The sequence below is a fragment of the Phalacrocorax aristotelis genome, chromosome 2 (genome assembly GCF_949628215.1).
Source record: "Phalacrocorax aristotelis chromosome 2, bGulAri2.1, whole genome shotgun sequence".
Taxonomy (NCBI): domain Eukaryota; kingdom Metazoa; phylum Chordata; class Aves; order Suliformes; family Phalacrocoracidae; genus Phalacrocorax; species Phalacrocorax aristotelis.
Window position 1 is genome coordinate 32,093,164 of NC_134277.1, and position 16,032 is coordinate 32,109,195.

Below are 16,032 nucleotides of genomic sequence, written 5' to 3' on the forward strand. Positions count from 1 at the left end.
GAAGCTAAATATGTGCCCTAGGTGAAAGACCCTTCTGCTGTCAGGTATATCAGATTTGATATGTCTGAACACATCATTTCTATTAACAGACACACTTACTATTGTATCTTTAGACAATTTTGACATGGATATATTCACTGTTTTTGCTGTCATTATTGAGAGTGCTGGTTTGACATGCACTGAAGTATTATGTATCTCAAAAGGAATCCCTGTAACAGGAAATGGGAGAAACTAATTAAAAAATTACTAAGATAAATAATATGTACACTGTAATCAATCGTTTCTAGGAGGAATTCCTATTAGCTAGGTCACTGATGTATTATCTGTAACGTAAATATATTCAGGATTTTAATGCATTTTTGGAAGAAAGTACTAGATGAACAAATACACTACAAAATTATGAAGTTCACATTAAATCACAGTAAAACACATTTTCTATTCTTAAAAATACACATTGTGCTGAAATACATGCTTTTTGTTACATTATTAGAATGTAGTAGTGAAACATGATTCTGATACGGGAAAACATATTTACTTCTGCTTATGCCTTCAAAATCTGCAGATAAAACAAACCTATTCAAGGGTGATTTGACTCTAGAGTGGTTTTATATATCCTCTAAACAACTTAACTAAACTCCAATTGTGGAATGAAAAATCTTAATTCCTCTATCCCGCTTCCTCTCCTGAAAAGAAAATGGAGTTATGCAAATATAATTGAAGATGAAATTTCATGCTGAGGCTTTATTCAGTTTATAAGAATGGCAAACAATAAATAACAATAAAACAAAAACAGTCCAATAACAAAATCATAATTTCTACATATTAACTTTTAAAGTATGACCTAAAATCCTGAAAATTAAATGATGTAATGCAGAATGTAATCATCCAACAAACTAAAAATAACATTCTACAATTATTATTCAGAACTTGTTCAGGTAATATCAAAACAGTATTACAGACAAACTACAAAACTACTCATGGCTTTTCAAAAATATTACAAATATTTCATAAATATTGAAGCCAGCTTTCCATTGCTTTACCTTCACTGATAGCAATGGAATAGTCCCAGTTTACTCAAGTAGATGGCCAAAGTCTAGCATCCATCCCTTAGCAGATTTATAAACAAACGGCCAAAAGGATTAATCAGAAAACGAGTACTTTACAATGGGCATGAATATTATTCTTAATGATCAGAAACAGGTTTAAGATTAGAATGTATATTTTCTTGGTTTTCCTCTCTGCAGTAAATCATTCTTTCTTATGTTCAAGCATTTCTTACTCTTATTATGAAATATATTTAAAGTAAGAGGACCACACGTCCGTTCTGTTATGAATATGATGATGCTACGACTTTGATCAGCATAAAACATCCAATTGAATATATGAATACATAAGTTAATTCCAAAGCTCTTTTTTCATGATAAACTGGTCAGCTCTTTTCTATAAAACCTACACATAGCATGCATTTTTATTTTCATTGAATTGAGTTATTGTTTTTGTGGACAGAGAAATTTACTGTCCACGACTGCAGAACAAAATATACCATAATGTTGATGCATAGCTTACTGCAAGACCAGTGTCATCATTCTAGGTAACCTCCGGCTTAGATCAGAGACCTCAGCATTGCAGATATACAATATGCATCCCAAGCAAAAACCGTCCATAAGAATAACTTCATTATTCTGGGAAGTTGGATCTATAAAAGATGTAAAATGTAGAAGTGTTCTGCCTATACAGTTTCTGGTAAGTACAGTCTGAGTAAGTGATAAAACCTGAGTCAGCTTCAGTTATAATATGCCCTACAGAAAGTTCATTCTCACATGAAGGAAAATGCAATATGCAGAGGATAAAGCACGCTTGTGGCTATAAACTCATCAGCCAGGATTACCCGTTGTGTTTAAGGTTCACACAGTTCTGTTAATTTAACAAATACCCTGGCAGTGAGTCCCACCATTGTTTTAGCCATTACCTATGACAGAGGATTACATCTGAAATAAACATACAGACAACTCACCAATACAACTGGGCAGATTGATGTGGGCGGTAAAATATGGTCCTTCAAAGGTCCACAGTCACATTCAGGTTTTAGATGTGAAGCACATTTGTTATGCAACTACAAGATGACAGAAAATGAAGATTCAGCTTAGACATTTTACTACTACAGTCTGAGAAATTGGGCATCCTAGAATGGGGTGAGTTTAATTAATTTAATTATTACTAGAGTACAACAAGGAAAATGAAACACACTGCAGTGGAAAGCCTCTTACAACTGACAAAAGCAAGGCATTTATACTGAAGCAAAGAACAGCAGATCAAAATATTTTCCAGTTTGTAAATTGCACATGTGGTCCAGTACACAAAATGAGAACACTGCATGGCAGTACAGTAACATCAGTACAGTGTTATTAGTGACCAAACCCTTCATTTAAGAAGACAGCTTCTTGCACTGAGACAGGAATTTCTGATTTACTACTAGCGGGCAATCTGGGGTAAATCAGGGCTGCCTTTGGCGTTATTGGTATAACTCTGCTTCCTACCTGAAGCTGATGAAGTCACTACCAATTCAATTCTGAGGCTGTAAAATCTATGAACATATATATGACATATAGGAGAATAATGTAGGAATATCTAAGAGCTTTAAGCTATGTTGGGGAAATTCTGGCCTGGACTGAATCAGTGTTCAGGCTTCCATTGGCTGCTGAGGAAACTGAATTACTCTTCTTTTTCTACTTCATTCTTAGCATTCCTCCAGTTTTCCTGAAAGCAATGAGAAGAGTTCTACCCTGAAAACCTGGAAAGGATATCTTCACATCTGCTGACTGAAAGACCATTTGCTCACTTCTGTATTGTTAAAAAGGTGGAAGGGAAAAATTTGTATATAACATTAACAAAAAATGCCAACAAATGATGACATATTTGCTGAAATATTTTGCATTAGCAATCAAGAGTTCTTGTTGATATTGTAGGATTTTACTCAATTCAAATATCTTTAAATAGAATACCCAGTTGTGTGCCTGGATCATGCAAAGCATTCACATTTAATTGGTATACTTCACAATATTATTACAGATAGCCACAATAAAATACAACTTCATACTGTGAAATGTGGTGAAAATTTATTATTTTGGACTCAATGACCTTAAAGGTCTTTTCCAAACTATATGATTCTATGATTTTATCTCTGCACTGATTCGATAAACTGTACATTAAGTTCTTCAGGTAACATGCATTTCCCACAGAGATTAATATTTTATTTTTCTGAGGAGATATGTATATTTGCATTAAAGGAAAATAATCAGGATAATAAATATCAGAAATTTTGAAGCAAAAAATCTTATTTAACAAGTTATTTCACTAGTATAATAGGCAGCATACAGCATTAGTTCAATGGGTTCAATAGCTGTTAATAAAACCTGTAGTTCAATGTCTGCAGCTGTATATCACATTTTTCCAATGACTGATTCATTTTCCCTTAGATGATTTAACTATGTCAGTATGAACTCTATTAAAATTACAATAAAATTGTACCAGTTGCTGATGTATATAAGCTTTACCAGTAATATGGTCTTCATAAAAGTTATCTGGTACAGTCAATGTTGACATAACATTTCTGAATTTTGAACTGAATAGCACCTAATATTAGCCTTGTCTATATTCATTTATACTGCAAAGTTACCTTTTCAGGCAGTTACTTAGCAACAGAAAATAAAAGTCTAACGAGTTTCGATTTACTCTGCGTATTAAAGCCTTATTGTGAGGGTATTTTGGTAGGCCTGTAATCTAAATCATTTGTCATGCTAATTCTCTGCCTCAGTGGTAAGGCTACTTGTACCATAATTAATGCACACCAGGCCATGTTACATCAAATAAAAGTATCTTCACACATTCAGTGGTAATTAGCAGCTTTGCTACTCTGTGGCATGCAAACTTATCTATGAAAAAAATAGCTTAATCTTCTTCTTATTCTCTGCTGATCTTTGACAATACAATTGGTGCATAGCAGACAACAGAAATGGTAGAAGATATGTAACTTTATTGAAAATAACACTTTGACACAATGAAATAGAACAATATGCACCTCTTCTCAAAAATAACATTTGAGCAGATTTTAAACACATTTCCCCAATATTCCCTTACCCCAAACCCAGCTCCTTTAGAATATTACCTCCCTTGCAACCAGAAGCCTGCCAAGTAGGAAAAACAATATTTGCTGGAGAGAAAACGAGGAAGAAAACATTTACAAGACTGTGGTAGAGAACTACGGACTATATGGAAGAGGGAATCATGGGCCTGGCTGAGAATTCAGTGTAACAAGTCTTCTTAGTGTAAAACTTCCCTAAATTTCAGGATTTGATTCAGTCTTTTGACACCAGCAGTGACCCTATTAAGTTGTAAGAAGGAGAGATATTTAAAATGCATGAAAGGTGCTCAGACTTAGTTGAGTAATAACTAGCATCCTCTTATATTACAAAAATATGTCAGCACCAAGCCCTAAATGTGGTGTTGTACAAGTTGAAAAGTGTATGAAGGATGTGATGATAATTATATAACTTCAGAATAACCATTCAAAAATGAATTATATTGCAACAGAATATATAGAATACACAGAATTGTAAGAAAAGTTAATAGGAGATGGAAAAACAAATAATTTGCAGAGTTTTTAAAACTTAAAAAATACTGAATTTTCACTTGTGTCTAATTTACAACCAAAGCCATAAAAATTAAATAAAAAGATTGATGAAGTTCTTTCAAAAGTACATTACTTTTACACAAAAATAAAAATCTTTAAATTACTGATGGAAATACAATTGCAAAATTGTAAACCTCAGTGCCAACATTTTCAATTTTGGCTGTCAAAAAACATAACCCCATTTTTTAATTGGAATTTTGATAGATATTTAAGCATTTAAATATGCAGACAAGCACCTAAGACATTTTCAAAATAATTCAGCCTCTTCCTTCACAATTATTTCAATGATAAATCATGCCTCGGTATTTCCTCAGTTCTTGCAGAAGCCCTCTAAATCCTGATCTGTGTCTTCAAAAAGTAAAAGGCCTTTACAAATCTGGTCCAGATTCACATGAAATAATGGGAAAATAATTTTTCTGAGGACGTACAGATTTTGCAGCTTCCTTTGACTTTAAGAGGGAGCCTTACATAATAGGTATTTCTGAATGATATAGACTTCTTATACTGATGTAAACATTTCTATATCCAGAGCGGAAGACTCTTATTTATCTATCTAACCACAGATAACCGTTGCCTAAATTTAATTATCTACATGTGAAAATTTTGGATTGGGTGTTTTACGCTCCACATAAATTATCCAAATTTTGACAGCAATCTGGACTGCATATTTGCTTTCTTCTAAAATATTGGTTTTTAAGTAATCATAACAGCTTATCACTGAAAGTATCCTAGATGTATTTGCTTTGATGATGTTTCATATTTTGTATTCTTGTGTTAAGAAAATATGTCATAAAACATCCAAACTTGTATGTTGAAAACAAACATTCACTAACGCCTCAGTCTCATACTATTATTTAAAACACTGAACAAACAACTGCTGTTCCTTAACAATAACAATAATACTGATGATATCAGCAAAAAGGCAAAAACCCTAGAAGAAGGCTGAATCTCTCCCCATTTAGATTTAAATCCTGCCCTGGCTAGGAACAGAAGTACTGGCATTGCTCCTTCTAGCATGAAGATCTCACTTATAAGGGCAGTGTTCCTTGAATGTCATTAGTTCCAGTTATTGGTTCCTGCTGCATAAGGAGCGTACAAAAGTTGTATATATTAGACTTGGTGCACAGATTAGTATATTATCAAGATGTCTCTGCTATTATTCCCAGACACTCGAAATCACTGTATCCTACCAGATGTCCTCAATTTCATTTGCCTGTCAGTACATCATAAATTAGGATTTTGCCCTAGTGTCACAGTGACCTTGACTTTCCCCGGTACTGAAAACTCTTTTATAATCTTTCTGTAACGTAGATTGGGAATTCTGCCCTGTAGAATGTTACATATTATTTCCATTTGTATATTGCCTTGAAGCAGAATATACCTTTAAGCATATTGGTTTGCAACAATTAAGGACTCCCATGAATAATCTGCATATACCATTTCTTAAACACACACTATCCATTCCTGATGACAAAACTGAACGAGACTTCTTGAATTATGAGGCTAATAAAATGATATGCAGATTATTGTCTCTCTAAGCTATGTTAAAGGTTTTACTACGGTATACTTACTGTGATCTGACACCAAACACAGTGAAGTCCTGTCAAGCCTTGGTAACATTTTATAGTTTTATGACACTTATCACATTTTGTTGGACAATTTCCTTCTACCCAGAAATGGTGCATTACCTGCAAAAGAAAAGTGTGGATATACATAGAGTTACTAAATTAACAGATATGTGGCAAAGTTAATGTTACCCCAAACTTACATCAGTATTCTTTTTTGACTTCACATATGTTTTGATGCAAGATGCAGGAGCTCTGGAGACACAGCGTTCATGGACTGTGTACTTGCAAACTGAAAAAAGAAACAGTAATAGATGATGAGGCAATGGTGTTTCTGACTACATTTTTATGAAACAAACAACGTTACCAGCATGCCATCTCTATATAATCAATCCAATCAGTCAATGAAAACTCAAACTAGACTGCTTTTTCCATGGAATACAAAAGGCCAATTAGAACAGGAAATATTATGCAAGTGAGAAATCCAAGAATACGCTACCATTGCATAACAGGAAATGCTTAATTAAATCAGAGCTCGCTAAATTTTTTCACAATAATTCCCAAATGACAAAAATATTAAAGACAAACTGATGACTGCCAAATGGTTTGGTGTCATTTGCTAGTAGAAAGAAATCTATATTTTACAAAGTATAGGCATGAGAAGAGCTGGCAAACACAAAAACAAAAGCCAATGAATTTATGTTTTTTCCTGCTATTGGTTTATAAATCTTAAATGGCTGATTAGCCCATCTTCAGATAGGAATTGTTTTCATACATTTCATGTAATCACCCCAACTTTAACTCTTACTTTCCCACATACCAACTCCTGCTTTTTTTTTTCCTAACCCCTTCACAGCAGTTTTAGGTAACTACTATTGTTGAACAGGTCTGTAAAGATCACGCTAGCTGCATTGGAAAACATACAAATGTCAGGGTACAATGCAAAGCTCTCCTGACTTCAACTAGAACTGTGCCTAGATGAGGAAATAATGCTACAGCTTATACCTTTATTCAGTAGAGTCAACTATTAAAAACCGAGAATGAATTTCTCCCTGCATGGAGTAAGTCTCACGCTTTTGACCTCGAGAGCAATTAAGCACAAAGTACTTCTAAACACCTTGCTTGCACCTATTACACAAACCCAGTGGGAGGCGCAGCCATTAATCAGACAAACTGCAGGGAGTAACATTGTTGATTGGACCATGGAGGGATGGTGAGGCCCCCTGCAGTTTCCTTTTTTTTGGTTTTTTTTTTTTCCTCCCACACAATCTGAAATGCAAATAATGAAATCTATAGCAATGCTTTGAAAATATATTGGAGAAGAAGCCTTAGCAAGATAAGGAAATAGTGTAATAGTTTTGCAAGTAGGCTTATGTCCTTTGTTGCATCAAGTAACTAAAAGGAACATGTGGATGTTCTTCAGGTACTCTGGGACCATTGTTCTCACCAAATAAATGCCAAGCACAATAATAAATAAATTTTAAAGTGGTATATTGCAGCAGAGAAAATTACAGCTCTTGAAAGGGTGCTCTTCTGGGGGGAGTTTGCTTTATATAACTCATCTACACATTTCAGATAACTACTGAAGCTGATCTACATCATTTGCTCAACAGAATTTTCTCTTTCAAATATATATGGGTCTTATATTTCCTTGCAAGGATTAAGTTTACATCAGTCTGACATAAAAGAATATTAAAAAATGTAACATTTCAAGATCTAACAGTCAATTCAGCATTATATATATATATATTCCAGTTACTGTCATCAGCATTTATTAATCTGAAGTTATGCAATTTCTGTGTTTGAATTTTAATAAATATATCTCTCTTATTCCGTATTATTGTGAAAGAAATTATGCGATGTGAAAAAGCATACATGGAGGATTTACATTTGAATTATGCTTCAAAGAAATCTGTGGCCCACAGAGGAGAGTGGAATGGTTGATTCCAAAACCCTAATTCATTCAGACTAATCTCAAATTAGATCAATAGATCTGTACAGGCAGAAAGGTCCTGATGAGCAGCAATGGGCTATCTTTCATACCAAAAATTGAGAAAGTAAGTTACACTAAGAAACTGGTTAATTTATCAAAAAGAACAATGAAAGGTGACTTGATACCATCATGAGAAGAATACAGTGGGTACTAAAGATCTCATTAATCTAATGGAACAGGGCATAACACGAACCAATCATCGGAACCGTCTACCAGACATATTCAAATCAGAAAATAGGTCTTAAAAAAGATGATTAATCATTGGAACACACCACAAAAGAAAGATATGGCTCATCCATCTCTTGAAACATTCAAAGAGAGACGAGGTATCTTTCAACAAGATTTGGTTCCTCAAGATACAGGTTATGAACTGGTCAAACATAGATTATTAGGAGATACATAGTTATAATTCAAGGAATTGAACTATAGTAACTGCATCTAATAGTTTAATGAAGGTCAAATTAGATGCATTGGTTTTTCTGTGTTCCTTTACATTAAAATCTATGATTAGTTAATATGCGAAAGCATGGCAAGTCCTAGATTTATGATTACAATCCAAGTAAACATAAAAAACTTTAGAAGCATTACGGAAACTTGATTTCTGGGAAACTGGGATTTTGACCTTCACAATTAACAAACAAGAATTCCACGTAAAATTTGAATAAACAAGTATGTGACTTAGATGCTAGTCAAGTTGACACCTGTTAAAGAATATGAATAATTATTAATAAATATGAATACGGAATAAGAAAAATATAAGGTTGAAACTTAGGCATGAAAGCATGATACTTGTTAAAAGAAAAGGAGAGGGGAAAAAAAAGAGACAGACTCCAAAGGGAACTAACACTGTGGTAACTATTATAATACAGAAAACTCCCTCAAGCAGCAGCTTTGAAAGCCCAACATCCTGAAAAGTTAAAAATGGAACTTCCAGTGCTCAAGCATAGAAGACAAAGGGGGAGACACCATTGTGCTGGAAAGTGTTTTGTACTGGGAAGCAACCAGTTCTTTGTTATGCAGCAAGTACAACATTTCTAGGAATAGACAGGTATGCAAGCGGACACTGGAATGTTTATACTCACAAGAACAGCAGAGACCTTGCTTGCCTACTCCAATTAGCATGTTCAAACAAAGATTACAGTAGGCAGGCTTGTTAAAGTGTTTCAGTCTCCATACATGCTGCCCATCATCTTTCACATTCTGCACAGGACATAAAAGAAACAGATTTCACTTTATAAAATAAACAATGGAATATATAAGTGCCAATAAAAATTGGAGATTGACTCAAGAATGTAAAAGACAAGCTGTTACTTCATTTAATACTCTGTACCAGATTACAATATAATCGTTCTAAATACACAGGCAATGATATAATAAAAAATTCTTCAGAAGCTCATGGACATCCACGTGTTTCAAAAACGACTCAGAAAAAACACCAGGCTGCTGTCACTACTGCAACACAATTCTAGTAATAAATCTAGACTGATATTAAATTACAATTACTATTAAAACTAACTAAAATTTGTTCTAGACTAATTCTAAAAATAAAGGTGCTGCAGGTTAGAAGGTAGAACTCCTCAAAATGAACAACTGAAAGGATTTTTTAAAACTACAAAGATATTCTTAGTGACTCTTAGAATTAGGGACATGTATCAACACACATGAAGTTGGAAATCTAACCACACCACAGTAATACCTATTGCCAGCTTTAATTTATGTTAATCTCCTGTCGATAGTCTATCAAAAAGCAAGTATTTACAGGTCAGATTTATATCCTGGACCTCTTCTCCAAAAATTGAATTCCTCACATTTAAGACTACATTTTTCAGTTAGCTGTAGTACTATACTCAATTCTTGCATGAATAGACTGACCAACTGATTGGCACTTACAACTTGGGCCCACTGTAGCTTATGTGTACAAGTAAAATGTCATCAAATCATTTACATTTATGAAAGTAGGCTTTCAGTTGCACAATACTCCTCTTCCTTCTTAATGGAATCATTCTGAGACCTCACTGTTATTAGAAGGTTTTTAAAATTATGTGCACTTATGTACAGATGTTAAATTAATTCTGTGAATTCCAGGCTTCTTGGCAAGTGTCGCCATCAGACTTTTTCCTTTTTGTAATCATCAGAGCTTTTGATTTTTAAAAAATTAGATTAACCTAATGTAATATCACTTTATTTTTTTTTATTGTATTTATTTTTTACCAAATATAATGTCCAATAGAACAAAGGCAGTTAATGTCTAGCAGCTGGAAATGGGCTGCAGTAGTTTGATTCTTCATTGTGCATTACTGAAACACTATAGTTGTCTTGGTCATTTCATTACCACAAAGAAATTGTCACATAGCTAAAGGAAGCCGCATCACCCTCTGGTTCTCAAAAGCCACATCAACAGCTGGTTCTCATCCAGTTTCTGATTTCTCACATCAAACTACTACTACTTTTCAACATGTATATACAATATTCCTGACTAATCTTCAATAATATGATTGTTTTCACTGATAAGGACAGTCAATATAAGTCAGTGGACATAAATTCTAATAAAAATGCAGTTTTGTCATAAATTAACATATACTGCATGAGTTATGTCCTTAAAAATCAGCGTTGCTCTATTCTAGGAGTTAGCCATCAACGATATGTCAAATACAATGAAGACTTTTTCATCCTTGTAGGGGAAAACAAACTAAATCCTGAAGGAAAAACGGTACTCCAAGAAATGAGGAATGTTTGGTTCAAAGCCAAGACCTAGCCAGAACACAACTTTGAATAATTCCTACAAACTACCTAGAAACAAAAGGAAATTAAGTCAGCTGGAACGTTTTCTCTCTGTTGAGATATCAGGAGTAGAGCCTAAGTGGAGTTCCCTCGATATTATCAGCAGGAGTTCAAATGCCATCTCTGACAGCTGGGCAATGTCAGGGTCCCCTTTCTGCAAAAAGAGAGAAGCAGATGCCTAATGCGGGATTCTCGGGCTGGCAAAGAGTGTGGAAGTTTTCCAATTTCCCCTGAAGAAGCAGAAATAGATTCTGCAGCTGTGGAGAACTAGAAGCCTATCAAGCTCCCTCATGACTGGCAGCTGAAGAGAACATATTTCATTAAATGGAGCGCTGTAACTTCTATTTTTCTTTCCATCTTACTACCACTTTCCACACATTTTTGAAGTATTATTAAAATACAATATAGTATTTGAGTTTCAAGTCTTCTGAAAGCAGACAATTATTCACTAGACAATAAAGACCATGTAAATCCTTCTGAGAAAAAACAGTAAAAAATGTACACTTTCATTTTAACATTACTCGGGTCATCAACAGATACAGTCATAAACCACAAGCACTTAAAATGCAAGCTGACCAGCTTTCCTTAGCAAAATATTTGCTGTTTCTAAAAACTAACAAAAATTCATAATTATGCATAATCCTGCCCCTCTTCCACATTAGTTTTGTGTTACTTCTTCATTTTAATTTTATTTTTAAAGAATGGCCGTTACATGTGAATATGTCGCTTCTTATTTGAACAGAACATATGGACCAACTTAGCTGGCATTTTCCTTATCAGAAAAACAAACAAGTCTTGATGTGGGTGTTCTGCCAATTAAAACACTTAACTGTGTTACAGACTGCAACTGATGCAAATCCATTACATAAACACAATGCACTTTTGGAAAATAGCAAATTAAATTTTTGCTCTTGTGCACCGCCAAAAATAAGCAATAAAGTGCTGCATATGATTATGCATGCACATAACTTTTTAAAACACTGCCAAGAAAAAAAAAAAGCCATAATGTGAAACAAAGCCCCCTCAATGCATGTCTTTAAGTATGAATAAAATCCACAATTCTGACACATTGGTGCATTTACTGACATTCACTTATTTTGCTTCCATATCCTGAGAAAGAGTTTAAAAACAAATAGTCATTAAGGAGATCTCAAAGCAGGGCAGGTACAGTAAAAATCTCTTCCTCACTTCATTATACATCACTGAAAATGAAGCCTTCGTGTGCCATACGCAGACTTTAGCACATAATGACAACAGTAACATTTATTTTGTTAACAAAGCTTCTCTTAGCTTATGGTACTGATGCTTCTACCATGGATTTGATTGCCAAAAGGACCTGGCCTTAAAAAGCAAGTCAACCATGAAAAAGCCAGCCTTAGAATTAGTGGAAGATTTTATGCAGTCACAGAATTTAGCTACACATCCCTAATCTGGTTTAATATTAACTTACTTCAGCTTTTGAGATATTTGTAAATTAGTGTAGCCACAAAGATCTTAAGGTTTCAAGCACAAAACTCATGATTCAGAGACTTTAAAAAGGTAATGAAATCACTGATAAATTTTCATCCTAAAGAGTACCCCCTCTTACAACAGTTACAGAGTATCAGAATGAAATACCAGCATACTCAGTCTTTCTTATGAGAAGAGTTAATAACAGGCAACCAAGGGAGAAGGATGTTAGCGACTCTGCTCAGTTATTCTTTCACTGCCTACTCTTATTTTGTTTTCATTTATTTTAAAAATATTTACATGACTTCAAGACATTTTTATGACTGAACTTTGGGTATTGTTCAGTCAGTGGGAAGGTGAGAAGAGTGTCCATTAAATCGTGCAGCACCTCCTTTTAATATGAATGCAGTTAAGTTCTATATTCCTTTGGAGGATCTCAGCAAAGAATTCATGTCAGGTTTTGTTTTCTTCAATTTGGTGTGGGGAGAGGCGGTTCTAAGTCTGTTCTGGTACACCTGGAGAAGGAGTAACCTCATTCAAGAGACATGTTATTCGGAAAGGCTCCTCACTTCTGAGATATTTTGTGTGTGTCTCTATGTGTATGCTGGAGAAAGGAAGGAAAAAAATAATCACTTCCCCAGCCTTCATCCACACACTCACCAGTGTACTGTCTTGATCATCCAGAAATGCTTAAGCATTAATATGTACATGAGAAAATGACAGCATAGAAAAGGGAGCACAGGAGGAGAAATTAATTTGATTAAACAAGCTTCATAGTTAGTTATGCTACAAAGTTTCCTTGTCCCTAAATTGGCAGTCACCTGTCATCTGCAGAGGCTGAAATGCTGCCAATATTACATTTTAAATAATGGTAAATTTGTATACCTGCATGAAATACCATTTATTTTACAACAGAACAGGTTAGAGTTACTCCTGACTTCTCCTGGGCTTTTACCAACCTACAAGTAAAAGGAAAAGCAGGACTGTAGTAAGGAAAGGCATTTGCAAATTTCCTGCAAAGAAGTGGGAGCTAGCACAGTATAACAGCAAACAGCACGGTCAAGAGAAGATGTGCACTTTTTTAGGAGCTCCTGCTATGAAATCTCACAAAGTATTAACATTACCCCCTCTACTGGCAATGCCGTGAAATGATACTGATAAAATAGCTCCTGTTATCACTTAGGGTGAATCTGCTTCCCAGCTGGTAAGAAGTTAGCACAAAGAGGATAAGCTGCAGCTTCCTCCAGCAGGGGCTTGTTTTTGCCCTCTGTACGTATGGAAATAGCATATGGCTCATCAGCACGTCAGCCTTTCCTAAAACTCACCTGCAAGACTTCAGACAGGTCTTATAAAAATATCACTGGGGACAATAAAAGGCCAGATCACCCTCGTTCCTCACTGAATGAAAGAAACACAACTCCACAAAACTGCTTAGGTATTAAAAAGTCATTTCAGGCTTCAGCCTGAGAGGGACTTCTCATGGTGCAACAGATCCCACACCAGACTTGCAAGTCCCCAGTTTGGTTCCACTTTCGCATACTCAGAGCTCAAAAAGTAAGCCAACAATAATGTAATATACAAGGTAAGAAGAAGTATTTCGCAAGCGTAGATTCACATTCGAGTATTCCACACCATATTTAATCAAAAAGGTTAAAAAAGAGTTACCTTTTAAATTATTTGAGTGAAATAGCATAACATTTGCTGCTTGAGGATCCAAAATAAAATGGTAAGAGTATTTCGTTCTGATTTAATTGAAGCATAGTCACACTTCAACACAAATGTGTTCGTCCCATTGAGATTTACCTTGATTTAAAAAGGTGGAACGGGTTGATAATTACAATTGTTGACTTAAAAGAACGGCATAGTAGCCTGGTTCCAGATTATTGATGACTTTATGAAGCATTTACTGTTGTTCAATTTCTCTCTCACCTCAGAGCAGCTTTTCAGCAACTGTACAGTACCAGATACAGTGCAACTGTGGCATCTAGTGGCCAGTGAAGAAGAATAAAATACTTCACACTCCTAAAACAAGGGATTTTTTTAAACACTATCTCTTGTGAACTTGCAGTTTATACCTACTTTGTGTACAATCACTGGCAGAGGTGGCAGTAATTATCCATTACAAGAGAAGCAAGACCAAAATATCTGGCATGGAATTACTTTAGAGGAGAAATCAAGTGCTTTTATCAGAACAGAGTAGAATAATGTCATACAAGTAAGGAAATCCTAGCAAAGAGCAGAGTACAATGTCCATGGCTGATAAAAACCCTTAGAAGCCAACAGCCATTAAGCGGCTTTTTGTGCCCAAATTACAATTGACATTTTAAGCAATGCTAGGAAAGTCAATGGGGTTACTCTCAAACTTCCCTGACAATGTTGATCTACTTAAATTAACACAGACTGAAATAAAAGGGTCAGAAACTTTGAAGGATTCTACTGTGGAGGAGTAGAATAAATAGCCTAGTGGTCACTAGTGTGCAATAGGCTACATCCCAAACGTGTAATTATCAACCAGAAGGAGTAACACAGGGATGTCTCTGTCCAATCTGTGTTTGAATGGGAGACAAACTACTGTCTTAAGAACCAAAAATAAATCTGGAAAGTTGATGAGGACTGTGAAAATTGCAGAACGAAGTGTGACACTCGGCAAAAAAACTCTACCTCTTACATTTATTATTAAAAATTGTACCACATAAATAACAATTTCCCCTATAGTTACCTACTTTTTTTTTTTTTCCATTAAATTCTCACTTTTCATGAGAGAATTTCTTGGAACAAGTTCTATGACACTGGCACAACTAAACCTCAGAGTCAGAATTAACGGTCTTAAAGACAAAGGTTTCAAGAGGTGCAGTACAGAACTCATTCAGCCACTGCTAAGTGGAAAAAGTGTAGTCATCCAAATACAAATGGATTATACACATATACAATTCCAAGGTCTCTTCCTGCAAAACAAATTTCCAAACAGTATGTGTATCACAGCACCCCTATAGAATAACTAACAATTAAGTTCTTATTTAAATTCCTTATCTTGTACTGAAATGGTTTAGCATGACAATTGCCTTGAACAGCATCAAAATAAGAATATATTGTTTCCACCCTGGAACATTCCAGAGATAAAACTCTCTATTTCTAAGTTGTACCTTCATAGCAACTCTAAACTCAATTTTTAGGAGGAAATAGAAAGCAAAAAACCCAGTAAGATAAAATAAACTGGATATTTAGGTTGATTTCCTAGAGAAATGAGACTTATTTATGCTCTTTGTTCCTTTATCTCCATGATTCTGAACTGCTCCAGCAACTTTTAAATTAAATTAGTAATCTCAACTAAATTTGAGAGGGCACTAGAAGTTTCATTAAAGTCTAGAAAAAGGGGGGGGGGGGGCGGGGGGGGACAGACAGAGAACAGAGAGAAGCCTACGCTTCCCTGAGAGAGAGAGAGAGAGATCAGAGGGAAATTCAGGCAGATTTCCTTGTTGCTTCTTCTACCTTGGCAACAGCTGGCTGGCTAATATTTGTAATAACAACCTAATAATACTCCTGTCTCTTTCAGA

At 34.9% G+C, this 16,032-nt stretch overlaps 1 protein-coding gene across 3 annotated transcripts in view; it reads right to left on the reverse strand.

Annotated features, from left to right (window-relative positions):
• The window catches only part of DGKB (diacylglycerol kinase beta), a 364,782-nt gene that overhangs the window by 240,606 nt on the left and 108,144 nt on the right, over positions 1–16,032 (reverse strand). For all 3 annotated transcript variants that reach the window (XM_075082948.1, XM_075082947.1, XM_075082945.1), the window contains exons 10-13: positions 9,331–9,448; positions 6,459–6,547; positions 6,262–6,378; positions 2,015–2,113 (exon numbers count right to left, since the gene is read on the reverse strand). In XM_075082948.1, coding sequence (XP_074939049.1) covers positions 2,015–2,113; positions 6,262–6,378; positions 6,459–6,547; positions 9,331–9,448 — 423 coding nt within the window. The remainder of the gene's footprint in view (positions 1–2,014; positions 2,114–6,261; positions 6,379–6,458; positions 6,548–9,330; positions 9,449–16,032) is intronic.